The 18,697-nt window shown below is 43.1% G+C and overlaps 1 protein-coding gene across 1 annotated transcript; it reads left to right on the forward strand.

The window, feature by feature from the left end:
* The first annotated feature begins 3,389 nt into the window (after nucleotides 1-3,389).
* On the forward strand, nucleotides 3,390-5,676 carry LOC523762 (upstream-binding factor 1-like protein 1). Its single transcript, XM_024987575.2, is given in 2 exon segments — nucleotides 3,390-3,635; nucleotides 3,638-5,676. Coding segments are annotated over 2 exon segments (1,257 nt in total). The 5' UTR covers nucleotides 3,390-3,487; the 3' UTR covers nucleotides 4,747-5,676.
* The last annotated feature ends 13,021 nt before the right edge of the window (nucleotides 5,677-18,697 follow it).

An 18,697-nucleotide genomic window follows, 5' to 3' on the forward strand; every position in this document is an offset into this window, starting at 1 on the left:
AAATGGCATGAATCTATTCAGTGTTGATTGGGTTTATCCGAGAGAACTGTAGTAACCTAATCAAAGGAGGGACTTCAAGAATCCTGATAGTCAAGCATCTCAAAAGTGATATTTCTGTTTTCTTTTTTTCCTGTTCAGAGATGTTTTGAGTTGTCAGAACCCTGGGAAATTCTGAAAGTTACAGGGGCTGACCCATCCAGAGAGCATAGAATTCCGGACCTGATTGGGTGGATTCTCCTACCAGAATTGATGAGACCAATTCTGCAATCTTATGGTGAGTACAGAGTTCTAAGTAGTGGAATTCTTGCTTCTTTCTATATATATATAAATTTTAACACCCAGCAGACTTCAGAATTTCTGAAGCAGGTGATGTACTCCCAGCTAATAAAAAAATTGAAGTTGCTTTCAGTTCACTCTGGAGCTAGAGAATTATAATATCTTCCAATGTTTGAAATTTGTAAATGAAAATGAATGATTCTGCTAACTTATGGTTTCCATGGTATAAAACTAAAATGTGAATTTGGGGATGGGAAATCCTATACAGATAGTTTTTACATTTGGCATGATGCCTAAAACTTGATGAGAAACTGTTGTAGAATGTGAAGAGTAATATTTCTTCAGGAAATGGTGGGGCTCATTCTTTGAAATGTCCAGTGATAACCTAGATACTGATGATGACTCTCAATACATAACATTGGTGACACCAAATATGAAAAAGCAGAGAAAATTCTTCACTCAGTCTGATATAGAAATGGAAATCTTGATTAATTTCAGCCATTTATTTTTATGCCCACTATATTAGATAGCACCATTATTTTTAAGTATTTATTTTTAAATTTCACTTATTTACTTGTATTTTCTGGTTCTTAGCTAGAGATGTGTGGGATACTTGGTTGAGGCATGCAAACACTTAATCACCACCCATGAACTACTAGTCCTGGCATGTGAGCACTTTGCTATGGCCTGTGGGATCTAGTTCCCTGAGGGGGATTGGACCCTGATGCCCTGCACTAGGAGCATGGAGTCTTAGCCACTGGACCACCAGGGAAGGGCCAGCACTCTTTTGCATTTTAACTTGGAATCTACATATTTCCAAATGTGAAAAATCTTTAGGAGTATCAGTTCAGTTCAGTCCCTCAGTCGTGTCTGACTCTCTGCGACCCCATGGACTGCAGCACACCAGGCTTCCCTGAGGATCATCAACTCCCAGAACCTACTCAAATTCATGTTCTTCACATCAGTGATGCCATCCAACCATCTCATCCTCCATCGACAACTTCTCCTCCCACCTCAGTCTTTCCCAGCATCAGGGTCTTTTCCAATGAGTCAGTTCTTCACATCAGGTGGCCAAAGTATTGGAGTTTCAGCTTCAACATCAGTCCTTCCAATGAATATTCAGGACTGATTTCCTTTAGGATTCACTGGTTGGATCTCTTAGCATTCCAAAGAACTCTCAAGAGTCTTCTCCAGCACCACAGTTTGAAAGCATCAATTTTTCAACACTCAGCCTTCTTTAGGGTCCAACTCTCACATCCATATATGACCACTGGAAAAACCATGGCTTGGACTATATGGAGTTTTGTCAGTAAAATGATGTCTCTGCTTTCTTAGTATGCTGTCTATATTTGTCATAGCTTTTCTCCTGAGGAGCAAGCTTCTTTTAATTTCGTGGCTGCTGCTACAATCCACAGTGATTTTGGAGCCCAATAAAATCAATTGTATTTAATAGGCCTTAATACAATGTCTATTAATGTTATCTGAAAAGAAATATTTAGCCCTTCAAGTCTTTGACTTTTACATAAACATGTTTACACTTGTCTTCATCTTCGATGGCACTTCTGTTGTTCGATGAAACATATCAATTATTATCTCAGTTGCACATTCAGTCCATGGCCACCTGGACACTTCCTTCTATACTCATAGCTGATTCACATTGTTGTATGGCAGAAACCAATACAATCTCTAATGCAATCATCCTCCAATCAAAATAAATTAATAAAAAGGAAGAAGAATGTAGCTATTCTCTGGAATCCATGGAGTGTTACGATTTAAGAGATTATATTCACATTAAATCTCAGCAGAACACAGACAGTTCCCATATATATCCTGCCTCCTCAAAACAAAGGCACACACACAGTTTCCCCATTATCACATAATGTATCAGAGTGGTGTATTTATTACAACTGATACTTCATTGTCACCCAAAGTTCCTGATTTTCCATTAGTGTTCATTCTTGGTGTTGTTTATTCTACTAGTTTTACACTGATGTATAGTGACAGGTACCCCCCAGTATAATATATGAAAGTGCTATATGCCCTAAAAATCTTTTGTGATCACCTGTTCATCAGTCCTCTAACCTTAACTGCTGGAAACCAAGGATTATTTCACTCTATATTTTTCTTTTTCTGGAATGTCTTATAGTTGGACTCATGAAGTATGTATCCTTTTCAGATTAACTTCTTTCACTTAGTGATATGCATTCAACTATACTCCATGTCTCTTGCTAGCTTTCTCACTCATTTCTTTTTAGCAGTGAATACTATTCCATGGCCTGGATGTACCAGGGTTTCTTTATCCATTCATCTACCTAAAGACATCTTGGTTGCTTTCAAGTTTTGTAGTTATGAGCAGAGCTACTAGAAGTATCCATCTGCACTTTTTCTAAATGGATTCACCTGATTTTGGCAAATGTAGAAGAAGATGATTATGGAATTTCATGGTAGGAGGATATTTAGTTTTGTAACAAACCACCATGTTGCCTTTCAGAAAGTGTTAGTCATTCAGTTGTGTCCAACCCTTTGTGATGACACGGACTGTAACTCACCAGGCTCCTCTGTCCATGAAATTCTCCAGGCAAGAATATTGGAGTGGGTTGCCATTCCCTTGTCCTGTCTTTCAGAAGGCCTGTACTATTTTGAATTCCCATCATCAGTGAATCAATTGATGATGAATCCTGATTCATCAATGAATTCCTCAATCAGGAATTCATCAATTAATTCCTGATTCTCCCCATCCTCTCAGTATGTGGTGATGGCTGTCTTTGGGATTTTGACCATTCTTATCCATGTGCTGTGGTTTGGCATTGCGGTTTTAAAGTCCTTTGCTTTTCAGGCACTTACTTTTATTAACTCCCTTCATTTTCTCTTATTCTTTGTCCCTTGAGTGAGTAGCCAGTCTTTTAGTTTGCTCCTTTATGTGTAAAACACTGTCTGGTGAAATTGTTTGGAAGGCAGAGTGAATGCGGTCTGAAGATACTTAACTCTGCAAAGGAACCTTCATAATGTTCACCATGAATCTCAATTCAGACTAGGCCAGTTTTCATTTACATTCTTAAGGGTAAATAAAACGATAGAAGAGACATATCCCAAGTGATATGTTCTTCTCTCATGTGTCACATAGGAGAGTAACTTTCTTTTTCTTTCTTCACAGAATCATCACACTAACCTGCTGAATCTTGAGAGTGCAGATGCTGGAGATTCTGCTGAGATGACTGAACTTCCAGGACCATATAATTGTCCCAAAGACCTAGAAATGGTGCTGCCTAAAAGTCAAGATGACTGGTCCAAAGAAGACATTGTGCAGTTACTGGAATATATGGAGAAAAGCATTCCATCCAATGACAGACACACATTCAAAAGACCCAGTCAATGGTGGACTGGGAAAAAGTAGCTTTTAAAGATTTTTCTGGGGAAAAATGCAAACTCAAATGGTTAGAGATTTCTTATAACTTGAGAAAGTTCCACACTTTTAAAGAAGTAATCCAGGAAGCTAAGGAAAATGTTAACAATCCTTCCAAAAGCAGAAACCACAAGAAACATCCTGATTTACCCAAGAGGCCCCTGACAGCTTACCTTCTCTTTTTTAAAGAGATGAGACCTCAGTACCTCCAAAAACACCCCAAGATGAGCAACCAGGAGCTGACCAAGGTTCTGTCTGAGGAATACAGGAAGCTGCCCGAACACCTCAAGCTGAAATACAGTCAAGATTTCCAGAAAGAGAAACAGGAGTTTCAGGAGAAAATGGTTCTGTTCAGAGAACAGCACCCTGAACTAGTCCAGAACTCCAAGAAACCTGATGTCCCCAAAGGAAGTCGAAGTAAAGTGCCAAAGAAGTTTCAGGAAAATGTGCAAAAAGTGAGGTCTTCCCCAGAAAACAATTTACCCATGAAGTGGAAATTCCATGGAGAGCCCAAGAAGCCCCTGATGAATGGCTATCACAAGTTCCACCAGGATCTCTGGTCAAGCAGGGAGCTGAAAGTGGTGCCCCCGAGGGAGCACATGGTGGAGATCAGTAGACGCTGGCAGTGGGTCCCTCAGGACCAGAAGGAGCTTTATAAGATGCAGGCGGAGGGACTGCAGACACAGTACAAGGTGGACCTTGATCTCTGGCTCAGGACTCTGTCTCCTGAAAAATATGCTGCTTTCAGAGAGGCGACTTGTGCTAAGTGTAAGAACATGAGCATGATGGGGAGCCCAAACCCCAAGATTAGAAGAATGGGTCTGCAGTCCCCATCATCAGGGAATCTGCAAGGAAGACTTAGAGAGGACCCGGGGCTTCAGTCTGAAGAGTCAGAAACATCAGACACGATTGGAGAACATTGTCCTGCCTCAGGGAGATCAGAGGAAAACAAGGAAGAGGAAGCAGGCAGCAGCTCCTCAGCCCCCAGCACTGAGGATGAAGATGGAGATTCTGAGCTGGAGGACAGCAGCTCCAGCTCATTGTCCTCAGGGGACTCCTCTGACTAGGATTCCAACTGAGTTTTGCTTCATAACCTGAAGGGACAAAGAACTTTCCAGCAAAAGTCCATGGGCCCTTCTCTCTATTGCCTCTTCATTGTCTTCCTTCTTTCTCTCCCTCATCATACAAAGTGGGACCTGTTGGAAAGAAGGCATGTTGTGCTATAATTTCTGACCTCTCCATCTACCCTACATTCACCTCGAGAGAAAGTCAATGCAATGATGCTTCGTGGAATAAACCCTGAGCTGACTGGGCTCCGGGGCACCCTGGACTAGACTGAGCTCCCTGAACTGGGAAGGTTTGCTCTCCTCACCCTCTGCCTGTCACACGTGTGAGGGGCTCCCGGGGTCTGTGACCCCCTCTTCTCTGTGACCTTGTCCCTCAGGACTCAGGCAGTGAGCTGGGGAGGGAAGATCTGATTGACTGGAAGTAGGAGACTTGCCTTTAAGACAATTGTCTCTGTCCCTTCTCTCTGAGGTGAGGGGCTGGCCCTTCCTTATCTTGGAAGCACGGATGGGCATGTGGGCAGCAGCATTTCTCTCTATATATTTATTCTTTGAGTTATCAGTGACATTTTTCTTACTGATTTCAAAAATCATAAATTAAAATTTAAAACTGCTCCATTTGAGTTAGCTTTTCCTTAAAACCATCATCCTTTGACTCAATGACACTAATTTTCCAGGCTGCATCTAAATTTCTTCTGGTTTCTGCCCCAACCCATTCCTCATGCTGAAGATTGTAAGGAATCATGTTTTTACCATAGACTTGGTTTTTTGCATTATGTTATGTGATTGTATTAAACAGGTGTTTTGTATAAGCATTTTAGTCCATAGGTTACTAAATTGTTTGGGAATTGTTATGTAGCAGAATGACATTATTTTTAATATTTTGGTTTATTTATATATTTGAAAATGAGTGTAAACCATCATGATCTCATTAAACTTTTCTAAATATTCTTGGCTGAAAATGAAAAATATTCATTTTTGGCTCTCATGCACTGTTAGTATCACAGAAGTAGTTGTGTTCTTATATATGAAAAGGGATGAGTTTTGAGAGTTCATCTTACTCCTTGATGTCTTAGGGAAATATTTTATTCTTTTCTTTTTATTTTGTTTTATTTTTAAACTTTACAATATTGTATTAGTTTTGCCAAATATCGAAATGAATCCACCACAGGTATACCTGCGTTCCCCATCCTGAACCCTCCACCCTCCTCCCTCCCCTCCCCTCCCTCTGGGTCGTCCCAGTGCACCAGCCCCAAGCATCCAGTACTGTGCATCGAACCTGGACTGGCGACTCGTTTCATACATGATATTATACATGTTTCAATGCTATTCTCCCAAATCTCCCCACCCTCTCCCTCTCCCACAGAGTCCATAAGACTGATCTATACATTGGTGTCTCTTTTGCTGTCTCGTACACAGGGTTATTGTTTCCATCTTTCTAAATTCCATATATATGCGTTAGTATACTGTATTTATATTTTTCCTTCTGGCTTACTTCACTCTGTATAATAGGTTCCAGTTTCATCCATCTCATTAGAACTGATTCAAATGTATTCATTTTAATGGCTGAGTAATACTCCATTGTGTATATATACCACAGCTTTCTTATCCATTCATCTGCTGATGGACATCTAGGTTGCTTCCATGTCCTGGCTATTATAAACAGTGCTGTGATGAACATTGGGGTACACGTGTCTCTTTCAATTCTGGTTTCCTCAGTGTGTATGCCCAGCAGTGGGATTGCTGGATCATAAGGCAGTTCTATTTCCAGTTTTTTAAGGAATCTCCACACTGTTCTCCATAGTGGCTGTACTAGTTTGCATTCCCACCAACAGTGTAAGAGAGTTCCATTTTCTCCACACCCTCTCCAGCATTTATTGCTTGTAGACTTATGGATCGCAGCCATTCTGACTGGCGTGAGATGGTACCTCATAGTGGTTTTGATTTGCATTTCTCTGATAAAGAGTGATGTTGAGCATCTTTTCATGTGTTTGTTAGCCATCTGTATGTCTTCTTTGGAGAAATGTCTATTAGTTCTTTGGCCCATTTTTTGATTGGGTCATTTATTTTTCTGGAGTTGAGCTGTAGGAGTTGCTTGTATATTTTTGAGATTAGTTGTTTGTCAGTTGCTTCATTTGCTATTATTTTCTCCCATTCTGAAGGCTGCCTTTTCACCTTGCTAATAGTTTCCTTTGTTGTGCAGAGGGTTTTAAGTTTAATTAGGTCCCATTTGTTTATTTTTGCTTTTATTTCCAATATTCTGGGAGGTGGGTCATAGAGGATCCTGCTGTGATGTATGTCAGAGAGTGTTTTGCCTATGTTCTCCTCTAGGAGTTTTATAGTTTCTGGTACAGACAGGGAACTTACTGTACAGCACACGGAGCTCTGCCCAGTGTCATGTGGCCGCACGGATGGGAGGGAGGTTTGAGGAGAATGGACACACGTGTCTGCAGGGCTGAGTCCCTTTGCTGCTCACCTGAAACTATCACAATATTTCTATGATTACTTATTTTTTGTTTTCAGCTGCACTGGGTCTTCATTGCTGACCAAGGGCTTTCTCTAGCTGAGAGAGTGGGGCTCCTCTTCCTTGCAGTGTGCGGGCTTCTCACTGGGGTGCATCTCTTGCAGACACAGGCTCCAGCTCATTGGCTCCGCAGCTGTGGCAAATGGGCTCAGTTGGGATCTTCCCAGACCCGGGATCGAATCTATGTCCCCTACACTGGCAGGTGGATTCTTAACCACTAGATCACCAGAAAAGGCTTACCACATTGCTATTCAGCTATATGCCAATACAAAACAAAAAGTTTTAAAAACAGATGCAGAAAAATACAAATACTAGATCAATATAAGTTCAAAGTCTGAATTTTCTAATAGAAGCAGATGGCATTTGTTAAAATTATAAATCTGTATTTGTTGCCTCATCTACCTAGTCATGAACTGGGAATAAAACTGCAATCATAAAAGATCTAACTTAAGATTAGATTTAGTGCTTCTAAAATGACTGACCCACAGTTCATTCACACCCACAAAATGTTAAGTGGATTTCTATCCTCCTGGTAAATCTAAACATATCTTTTGATTGAAAAACTCACAGAAAAGAGAGGGAGGCGCTGCTCACTGATGGCCAGACAGCTTCTCCCTTTCCCCTAGAAATGAAATTGAAGCCAGGAGTCTAGCAACTCAGCCGCAGAGATATTTCTACATTTTTGCCAGCACAACCCAGTGCTCTACTTCATTAGACCTTCCTTCTCAGAACCTGCCCAGCCTGTACTTCTGATCCCTTCACTGTAGAAGGAAAGGTACGGGGCAGCAGCAGGAGGAAAGCAGGGGTCAGGGACTCAGCTCTCAGGATTCTCGGTCCCCCCTTTCCTTGTCTGCAGCTTCTCTTTCAATGAAGGGCAGGAATTCTTGAACTTTCATTCCTGTTTCATTGAATGTTTCATTGAAGTTTCATTGAAACTTGAAAATTCCAAGTTTCATTCCTTGAACTATCCCTTCCAAGATATTCTGCCCCCTCTATCCAGGAGTGGAGCCCACTGGTTCCCCTGGAGGTGCAGGCCCTGGAGGTGAGGGGCGCAGACTCTGAGTGTAAAGAGCAGCTTTGGGACCCCTTCAGCCCCCCTCCCCTGCCCCCTCCTGTACATCCTCCAAGGGGGACTGTGCTGAGCAGAGCCTCACCCCCACTTTCCCAGATGTGCCAGGTACACGAGCTGGTCTGGGGCCTCAGGGTAAAGCTCCCTCTCTGGACAAAACCACATTGGACTGTTAGAGTTTCAGTGCCTACAGAGGCAGGGACGAGAACACAGAGCCCAGTGTTGCCATCTCCAAGGTCTGCAGGGTCCCTTCCTGCCCTGAAGGAAGGTCCCAGCGGGTAGCCACCCCTTGAGTCCAGGGCTGAGTCTACTGGGGCCCCGCACCACTGTGGGCAGATTGGCCTTGGGCAGGCAGGAGATCACCTCCCTCCTGGGTCCAAGTCCCTTCAGAAGCTACCAGGATTCCTTGGTATCACAGGGCTTTCTGCACCCTGGGAAATTTTGTGAGCTCCTGGAGAACCATGATTTTTAAGGCCTAAACTTCCTCCATTGAAATGTAAGATCAAACCAGTCTATCCTAAAGGAAATCAGTCCTAAATATTCACTGGAAAGACTAATGCTGAAGCTGAAGCTCCAGTACTTTGGCCACCTGATTCGAACAGACAACTCATTGGAAAAGTCCCTAGTGCTGGGAAAGATTGAAGGCAGGAGAAGAAGGGGGCAACAGAGGATGAGACGGTGGATGGCATCACCAACCAACACATTTAACTACCAAGAATGTTTAGGGGAAATTTTTTTAACTGTAAGGTACACTATCAAAATTTCTATTTGCATTTAACTTGTAATTCAAATGTCCTGAACTAATTTATAGTTCTCTGTGACTCTGGGGCTTCCCTGGTGGCTCAGAGGTAAAAAATCCACCTGCAGTGCAGGAGTCACAGGAGGCACATGTTCGATTACTGGGTCTGGAAGATCCCCTGCAGGAGGGCAAAGCAACCCTCTGCAGCATTCTCACATGGAGATTCCCATGGATAGAGGAGCCTGCTGGGTTATAGTCCACGGGATTGCAAAGAGTTGGACATGACTGAAGTGACTGAGCATGCACGTGACTCATGCACGTGAGCAACTGACATATCTAAGAATGATTCCAGGTCTTAAGGGACCCTTCTTTCAGAGTCTTCTCTCATTATACAAAAAAATAAAAAAAGTATAATAGGCTTGAATCCCATTATCATTTCACCAACTTTCAGGTAGATTTGTCCATATTATCTTGGTAGAAATATGATTTTAAATATTTAAATTGAAGATTGGTAAAGAGGTTAAGATTGACAATACAGAATCTTTATTTAAAGATCCCAATATGTGGGGTTCCACCAATGGACCAAACTCATCTTGAAAGTGGTTGAGCCAGCCCATCCGTCCAGTGATGTCTTCTGGACAAAGTTTTGGGTTCATAAGTTGGCACATGGACAGCAGCACTGACTCATCCCTGCAAAGAGATTCCTTTAAGAGTTTCTCTTTTGTATCAATGTATTTACAAATGATAGACAGTCACTTGAAAAGTTTTCATCAAAATCTTTATCTCATATTGCATTATACATGCACAAACATCAGATAAGTTTGCACAATTCTTAGAGAATCTTTCTAATTTTTCTCTTGACTGACTCCACTGTCCTGACTCTCAGAGGTATTTGCCTCTCTCACCTACCCCTGAAATAGAGCAGAACCCTATGCTCCTTCCTCCCTCCACCCATAATGTCCTCAGCCTGTCTTTTGTCTGAAGAAAAACTTTAGTCAAAGAATAAATGTAATCTAAGAAGTGAGAAAACCCAGATACAAAGGAAAAGCAGTCAAACAATAATAATTTAGTCATTAAGCAAAGTCAAGAATCTTTAATTCCTCTCCAAAGACTATGCATAGTATTCTGAGCCATACCCTTTGACCTGTTTTGTAGAAACCAGAAGCCCCGCCTGACAGAAGTTAACTACATGACAACCAGACTGTCCGTGCCATAAGCGGCACAATTCCGAGAACTGGCCCCAGAGAAACTGGAAAAATGTAAATGACTCTAGACTTGAAAATTAACTGTACTTAAAACAATCAAATGATGCTAGTCAGACAACCTCATGACCAATTTCAAGATGACTGTTGGAGCTGACTGCGCTTTTTCTGCGTGGAGCCCTTTCCTTTCTCCTACACACCCTAAACTCCCCATTTAAAAATCCTCACCCTCAAATTATCAGTGGGGAGTGGGAATTTGGACATGTGGACCCTCTCTGACAATTGCTGGTCTCCAAAGTAAAGTGGACTTTCCTTTAGACCAACCTTACCTTTGGAGTAGACTTTCAAGCAGTGGGCAGCCAGACCTGCCTTTCAGTTGATGCTACCTGGAGGAAATGAGCCTGGACACCAGAAGAAATCTGTGAGTTTGAATCTTAGAAACATAGGCAGCAGTTTACCCCTTGACTCCTTCAAGACATACACCTGCATCTCAGACTAACTTCCAATAAATGAACACAGAATCATATTCACTAGAATGAACATTGGGGTGCATGTATCTTTTCAGGTTAGTCTTTTTGTTTTCTTCAATAAGTCCTCAGAAATGGATTTGCTGGATAGTGTGGTATTTATGACTCCTATTAGATCACATGGTAGTAATGTACTATTGTTTTGAAACTGAAGATTGGATTAACTAAAAGAAATTTTAAATATAATTTTCTTTTTCTTGTTGGCTTAAAGCTCAACATTCAGAAAACAAAGATCATGGCCTCCGGTCCCATCACTTCATGGCAGATAGATGGGGAAACAGTGGAAACAGTGGTTGACTTTATTTTTCTGGGCTCCTAAATCACTGCAGATGGCAATTGCAGCAATGAAATTAAAAGATGCTTACTCCTTGGAAGGAAAATTATGACCAACCTAGGCAGCATATTAAAAAGCAGAGACATTGCATTACTTTGCCAACAAAGATCCGTAGAGTCAAGGCTATATTTTTCCAGTGGTCATGTATGGATGTGAGAGTTGGACTATATAGAAAGCTGAGTGCTGAAGAATTGATGCTTTTGAACTGTGGTGTTGGAGAATACTCTTGAGAGTCCCCTAGACTGCAAGGAAATCCAACCAGTCCATCCTAAAGGAGATCAGTCCTGGGTGTTCACTGGAAGGACTGATGTTGAGGCTGAAACTCCAATCCTTTGGCCACCTGATGGGAAGAGCTGACTCACTGGAAAAGACCCTGATGCTGGGAAAGATTGAGGGCAGGAGGAGAAGGGGAAGATAGAGGATGAGATGGTTGGATGGCATCATTGACTCTATGGACATGGGTTTGGGTGGAAACAGGGAGTTAGTGATGGAGAGGGAAACCTCGTGTGCTGCGATTCATGGGGTCACAAAGAGTCGGACACGGCTGAGTGACTGAACTGAACTGAAGTATTGTTTATACATTCAACAAAAAGTTTTGCTGTGTATTCTGATAAATTTCAATCCTTAAATTTCAAAATTTCTGTGACTTGAGGTCTCTCCTCAATTAAAATTTCACATGGGTTTGGGTGGATTCTGGGATTTGATGATGGACAGGGAGGCCTGGTGTGCTGCTGTTCATGGGGTTGCAAAGCGTCAGACATGACTGAGCGACTGAACCAAACTGAACTGAGCAGTGACCTTGGTTCACCAGCCCAGAAGGGGAAAAAATCTAAGTAAAGTTTACCTTTTGCCTGAAGGTTATCTGAAGGAGTGAATAAGAAGTGCCCACATGGTGGCTCACTCAGTTTCTGTTCAGTAACAGAGACATTTATGCTTATTATTGTTACTAACCTCACTCAACTGCATGTTATTAATAAAAGGGATTGCTCACCTGGGATTTAAAACACCTATTGATTTGAATCCATTAAACCCTTTCTTATGCTAAGGCTATTCATACCCATGGCAGAAATATGGTGAAAGGGATCGTCCCCAAAGAGACCAAGTGGGAGGACACCCTTAGCAGAGTCATCACCTTGGTAGCCAGCGGTATGTAAGAATTGCTTGGGCATCAAATAAATGGGCTGGGAGAGAGGCATGGGAAACTCTTGGAGATGGGGAAAGCCTCTCCCTTTATGTATGACCTTAAACTTCAGAGGTATCTTTGCATGATGTAGCCGAAAGTGGGTGTCATCCCTGAATGTAGCAGAAATTTAGACACCAAGGAGAGCTTCTGTACTTAGTGCAGAAAAGGTGTTGGTACTTATGAAGAGAAATCAGAGAATTTTATTTCTGTGCTTAATTCCATCACCTTGGTAAGAATTTGTGTTGATCTTAGCTAAGTCTGAGTAATGATGTAAATATACTGGAAAGGGGCCAATAAAATTATGGTTTGGCTTCTAAGATTCTGGGAAAATGGCTGGGGAAATGTGCCTTCTGGAAAATGTCCTTAGTGAGAAAAACATAAAGAAATAGGTGGATGTCTCCTGGTAGCAGCTGCCTCTGGATGACCGTTTGGGAATGGACCACGTTGATTTCTTCTCTGACTCCAAGTTCTCAAAGTGCCCCCCAGGGCCCATCTTTGAGCCTCTTGGTCTTGGGAAAAGTCTTGACAGAATTTTTACTTCTTCTGCTTCTCACATCTTAGCTTGAATCTTTGCATGCAGTTTGCTGTGCTGATCCCAACTTTCTGAGAAAAAACACTAAGGTGACTGTCTCCTCTGAGCCATTCTCCTTTACTACCTTTAAAAAAAAAAAAAAAAACTGTTTTATTTATTTTTGGTTGCCTGAGGTCTTTGGTGCTGAGTACGCTTTTTTCTAGTTGAGGCAAGTGGGGGTGCCCTGTGGTTGAGGGCGCCTCCCTGCAGCGCCCTCTGTGCTGTAGAGTGGGCTCTAGAGGGCATGGGTTTCAGTAGTTTCACTCCCAGCTATAGGGCACAGGCTCAGTATTTGTGGGGCTCACGGTTAGTTGCTCCTTGACTTGGGCTATCTTCCCCGACCATGGATCAAACCCCGATCTCTTCACTGCCGTCAAATTATTTACCAATGAGCCACAGGGCAGCCTTCTTTCACTACCTTAATATCACCCTGAATAGTGTCTTTGTGAATCAGTGAATGGGTCCTTGATGATCCAGCCACCCTGTCTTTCTCTGCCTCCTGAATGTGTATCAGATTCAATCAACTAACCTAGAGAAATACGATGATCCAATCAGGATAAACCCAATGGGTACTCAGTAATCTAAACAAGTATCCCTTTCTGATTGGGTTAGTAGTGGGACAGAGGGATGATGGGAATAAAAGGTTGTACTGAAGAAGAGATGCAGAATCTTCATACTCTGGAGACACCAGCAGGGCTCTCCATGTGTCTGACGTCTGAGCACCTTCCAGACACATCAGAGCAAGAAGTCACCTCCCTCATATAAGAACACCTTTTTTTACCATTGACTAGCTAATACTTTCACTTTTCACTTTCATGCATTGGAGAAAGAAATGGCAACCCACTCCAGTGTTCTTGCCTGGAGAATCCCAGGGACAGGGGAGCCTGGTGGGCTGCCGTCTATGGGGTTGCACAGAGGCGGACACGACTGAAGCGACTTAGCAGCAGCTAACACTGAAGGGTGGCCTGTATCTCTGGATGTAGCGAGAGTTTTCAAAAAAACCATTTCTCTCACATGAACACATTTCATGTCTTGATTTTGCCTAGCAGTGTAATTTTGCCTGAATCTCAAACATTTTGATTTGTGCTTTAGCTGATATAAATTTTTTTTAAAATATAAATTTATTTATTTTAATTGGAGGTTAATTACTTTACAATATTGTATTGGTATTGTCATACATCAACAGGAATCCGCCACAGGTATACACATGTTCCCCATCCCATACTCCCCTCCCTCCTCCCTCTCTGTACCATCCTTCTGGGTTGTCCCAGTGCACCAGCCCTAAGCAACCAGTATCATGCATCGAACTTGGACTGGTGATTCATTTCATATATGATATTATACATATTTCAATGCCATTCTCCCAAATCATCCCACCCTCTCCCTCTCCCACAGAGTCCTAAAGACTGTTCTATACATCTGTGTCTCTTTTGCTGTCTCGCATACAGGGTTATTCTTACCATCGTTCTAAATTCCATATATATGCATTAGTACACTGTATTGGTATTTTTCTTTCTGGCTTACTTCACACTGTATAATTTTAAATGACTTTACCAAGGAGATATTTTTAATGAAAAACATCCATTTAGAATTTTATTTCATGAAATTTAAGATATTTTGACACAATGGCATTCATGTTGGGGGTAACTGAGGTTAGCTGTGCTGGTCCACATGACTCTCATCTGCCCATTAATGTAAGGCTCTAAGGATGATTTTCAGCTCTTCCCCAATTAAAGACTGGAGTGAACTCTCAGGCTTCTAGGTACCCACTTTCTAGTGGGACCTGCATCATGCAAAGCAATGGGTGGAACTGAACAGGCTAGTGACTGTCTTTTTTCCTCTTTGGCCAGAGTGTCATATGAGCTAACTGAGGCACTTCCACCCCTGCCAGAGCAGTGACCTTGGACCTAGTAGGTCCTTCTGAAAGGTTGGGAGATTGTCTTAGGTGTGCTGCTGCTTGGCCTGACATGGATGCCTTGTTCCTTGGCAGTTTCCACAGGACTCCTCTTCTTGTAGAGTCAGGACAAATGTCTGGAACCCACCCAGATTCCTGGATCTGGCAGGAAAGCACCTGCTGAGGAATGACGATTTGGCCTTTTCTGCTTTGGAGGATCTGCCCAGGGAGCTCTTCCCACCCCTCTTCATGGAGGCATTCTATGGGAGACACATCGAGACCCTGAGCCCATGGTGCAAGCCTTTCCCTTTGTCTGCCTGCCAATGGGGAACCTCATTTCCCCGCCTCATGTGGGGCCCTTACAAGCAGTGCTGGAAGCACTTGATGTCCTGCTGGCCCAGAAGGTTCGTTCCAGGTGAGTGTGATCAAGGCACCCTGATAAAATCCTGGGTGTACCAGGGGAGACAACTGGGTTGAGGGCACGTGGATGGAAAGGGTTCTGAAGATGGCAATGAAGAAGCTTGCTAAGGGAAATAGCTTCTGGAAGCATTTGAGTGCCTTTAGTGAATGGGAGCCTGAAAGAACATTCAGAACTTCCTCACCTACATCCTCAGGTGGTTGGAGCAGAGTAAATCCTCCATCCACCTGTACAGTAAGAAGCCGAAGACTGTCTCTATGCCCGTGGATGGCACTGTGAAGTTCCTGAGCATGGTGCAGTGGGACGTGTCCAGGTGAGTGGGAATCGGCCGTGGCATCTGTCCATGCTGGCCACGTCTGCTCCTTTTCTAGGAAAGATGAATAATTTGCAGAGACTCTGCCTCTCTCCCATCCACCCGACTGCCTTCATGAAGCAGGAGTAGGATCACTTTGTCCAAATTACCCCTCAGTTCCTGAGGCTGGGCCACCTCCCGGATCTCCATCTGGAGTCTCCCTCCCTTCCTGAAGGATGCCTGAAACAGATGCTCAGGTGAGAGTGGACCACGAGCTGGGTAACACTGAACACAACCCTAGAATTTCAAAAGTACCCTCTCCTTTCTTGCACTCTCCTGAAGCGTGGCATCCCATAACCACACAAATGTAGGGGGTAGGGGGCTGAACTGGTCTCGTGGCTCTTGTGAGATACCTGGCTGGGGAGATACAGAGGATTGACTGGGATGTTTGCATCCCAGCATTTGTAATTCCCTCCTTTTGTGGAGGTGTCTATGTTGAAATGATAAAATTAAGTAAGTTAGAAATGACATTGAAGTGAGGAAACTGCATCAGATCCAAGCATTCTTGAAGAGAAGCTCTATGCTCCACAGGTTTGTGCCCACAGTGGACCTGTTAATTAACATGTGGGAAAAGCATGATTCTGGAGATGCTGTTAATCAAGCTGAGAGAAAAGGATAATAAAAAGTGATTGAAAGTTGAAGATGATGCAGGGATGTATGTAAGCCCCTTTGGTCTGGCATCACATTTCATGTTGTGGAATCTTGTTTAAGTTGGTCTCGCTAGAGCCACTCTGGCCAGAGATATAGGCATCCAGAGCTCAACCTTGACTGAAACGTTAACTGAAATCATTTTTAAATCTCATCTCCCAACACTAATATTCAGTGATGTCCAAACTCGATGGAGACCCTCTCTGGCTCTCACTGTTCTAGTGATTCCATCACCTTCATTCATCCATAAGGAAATGGGGTGTGTTGACTCTACTTGATAGATGAGGAGGTGTACCTTCCAGATTCTGTGACGTGACTTATTCCTGCAGTGAAGGTGACAGTGCTCAGCCTAGCATGAGACATGACAATCAGTATATTGACCCTGAATTGATGGTCAGACCAATGATAGTTCTGTACAAACCATTTCTCTATCGTGTGTGTGCAACCTAGCACTCCAGTTTCCAAGAACTAATTATTTGGTTTCTCCCCAGGTGCCTGCCATCCCCCTTGAACAACCTGTCAATAACCAACTGCTGGCTGACAAAATCAGACTCGACCCACCATTCCCAGAGCCCAAAATCAGTCAGCTAAAGGGCCTGGTTCTGAGTGGGGTCACCATGACTAACTTTAGACCTGAGGTCCTCCACGTTCTGCTGGAGAAAGTTGCAGCCACCCTCCAGGACTGACTGGACTTAGCTCTGTGTGGGATCAAGGACTCCAGGGTGGAGGCCATCGTGTCTGCCCTGAGCCATTGCTCCCAGCTCTGGCACTTCAGTCTGGGCAGAAAACCTCCTGTCCAGGCTGTCATGGAGAAGCTGGTCCGACAGCCCACTGGGCTGCCCGGTTTAATGCAAGAGTGTCATCCTGCCCCTCAGGAGAGTGACAGACCTCAGGGTATTTTCCTGGAAGCGAGACTTGCCAAGCTTCGGGCTCAGCTGTTGGAGATTCTGAGAGCCTCAGGATGTCCCAGGGCCTGTGGCTTAGCTTCAGCCCCATCCTCCCTGTGGTGAGGGCATCACGTGGTGCCCATTTTACACAGGTATACTGCCCCTGCCTAGAGCACTGGCTCCATCAGGAGCTTTCTTCTGTGTGCTTGGAAACTGAAATCTAAAACATGGGGATATCATGGAGGGAAAACAGCATGGTTTCAGACATGTGCTCAATGTGGATGTGAAAAGGAACAGCGATCCTCAGGGGTGGGGGTTGCTGTGGAAATGTAGACTCTGGGAGGGGTCGGACTGGCATGGACATGGGCTTCTAGAATCTAATATGACACCTGGATACGTGCTGGACACCCACATGTTGCAATTATCCTTCGGAAGATAGTTGTAAAGAAACTGTCAGGAAGAAAGTTATCTTCTTGGTGATCTAAACAGGAAGGAAATCTAAAACGAGAGTGGATAAACAGATCGATATGACTTATTTCGTTGTTAAGCAAGAAACTAATATGACATTGTAATGCAAATCTACTCAATAAAAATGAATTAAAAGATAAGTAAATAAAGAGACGCTCATGGAAAACCAACTGCTGTCCTCCATGATATATTGTTCTGTGTGCGTGTGCACATGCGTGCTTAGTCATTCCATTGTGTCCAACTCTTTAAGACCCATAAAGAGTAGCCTCTTCTGTTCATGGGATTCTCCAGAGAAGAATATTGGAATGGGTAACGATGGCCTTCTCCAGGGGACCTTCCCGATCCAGGGCTTGAACCCCAGTCTCCTGCACTATAGGTAGATTCTTTGCCATCTGAGCCACCATGTAATGTAAGCCTCCTGGGGCAACTCTTACCTCCTTGCTTATTTCTTTGGCTGTTCAGTGGATTGATACACACAGAGGGTAACACAGCATCCGATGAACTATTGGAATGAAGAGCTCTCTGCAGGGCTCTCCCTGCTGACTCAGGCCATGACCCTGGGCATGGGTATTCTTCATGCTTCTATCAGTCTGTGTTAAGTCAGTTTCTTGCCTTTGTGTGTCCTTCACTGTCAAAGGCGAGGTCCTCAGTTCTGTTAAGTTTTGCACACTGCCAACAAGATTGAGACTGGTTCTCACTGTTCCATGCCTGTCAGGGAGGAGGAGTTATAATCGATACAATCAATTATAGGAGTGGTATATAGAAGTGATATAGGAATGATTATAGGAATGATATAGGAGGAGATATAATTGAGTTGTGACCAGACATTCAAAGTCTTTTTAGTAAAATGCTAAAATGTAAAAAAAAAAAAAAAAAATTGACATGGATTTTATTTCCACACCACATTCTAGATTTATATCAGTTTGGGTGGTTGATCATATCAGAATAGGTTGATAGTTTCCATTACAGTTCCAGTCTCTCCCTATTAGAAAAGTCAAGGGTAGCTTGTCTGGACATCAGAATGTTCAAATGTAAAAGAAATATATGTTATGTATTACATATAACTCACAGTCAGCTCTCCCTATCCTCTGTTCATCATCCTCAGATTCAGTCAACTACATATGATTTTTTTAACTAC

The sequence above is a fragment of the Bos taurus genome, chromosome 29, assembly GCF_002263795.3.
Source record: "Bos taurus isolate L1 Dominette 01449 registration number 42190680 breed Hereford chromosome 29, ARS-UCD2.0, whole genome shotgun sequence".
In the NCBI taxonomy this organism is placed as follows: Eukaryota; Metazoa; Chordata; class Mammalia; order Artiodactyla; family Bovidae; genus Bos; species Bos taurus.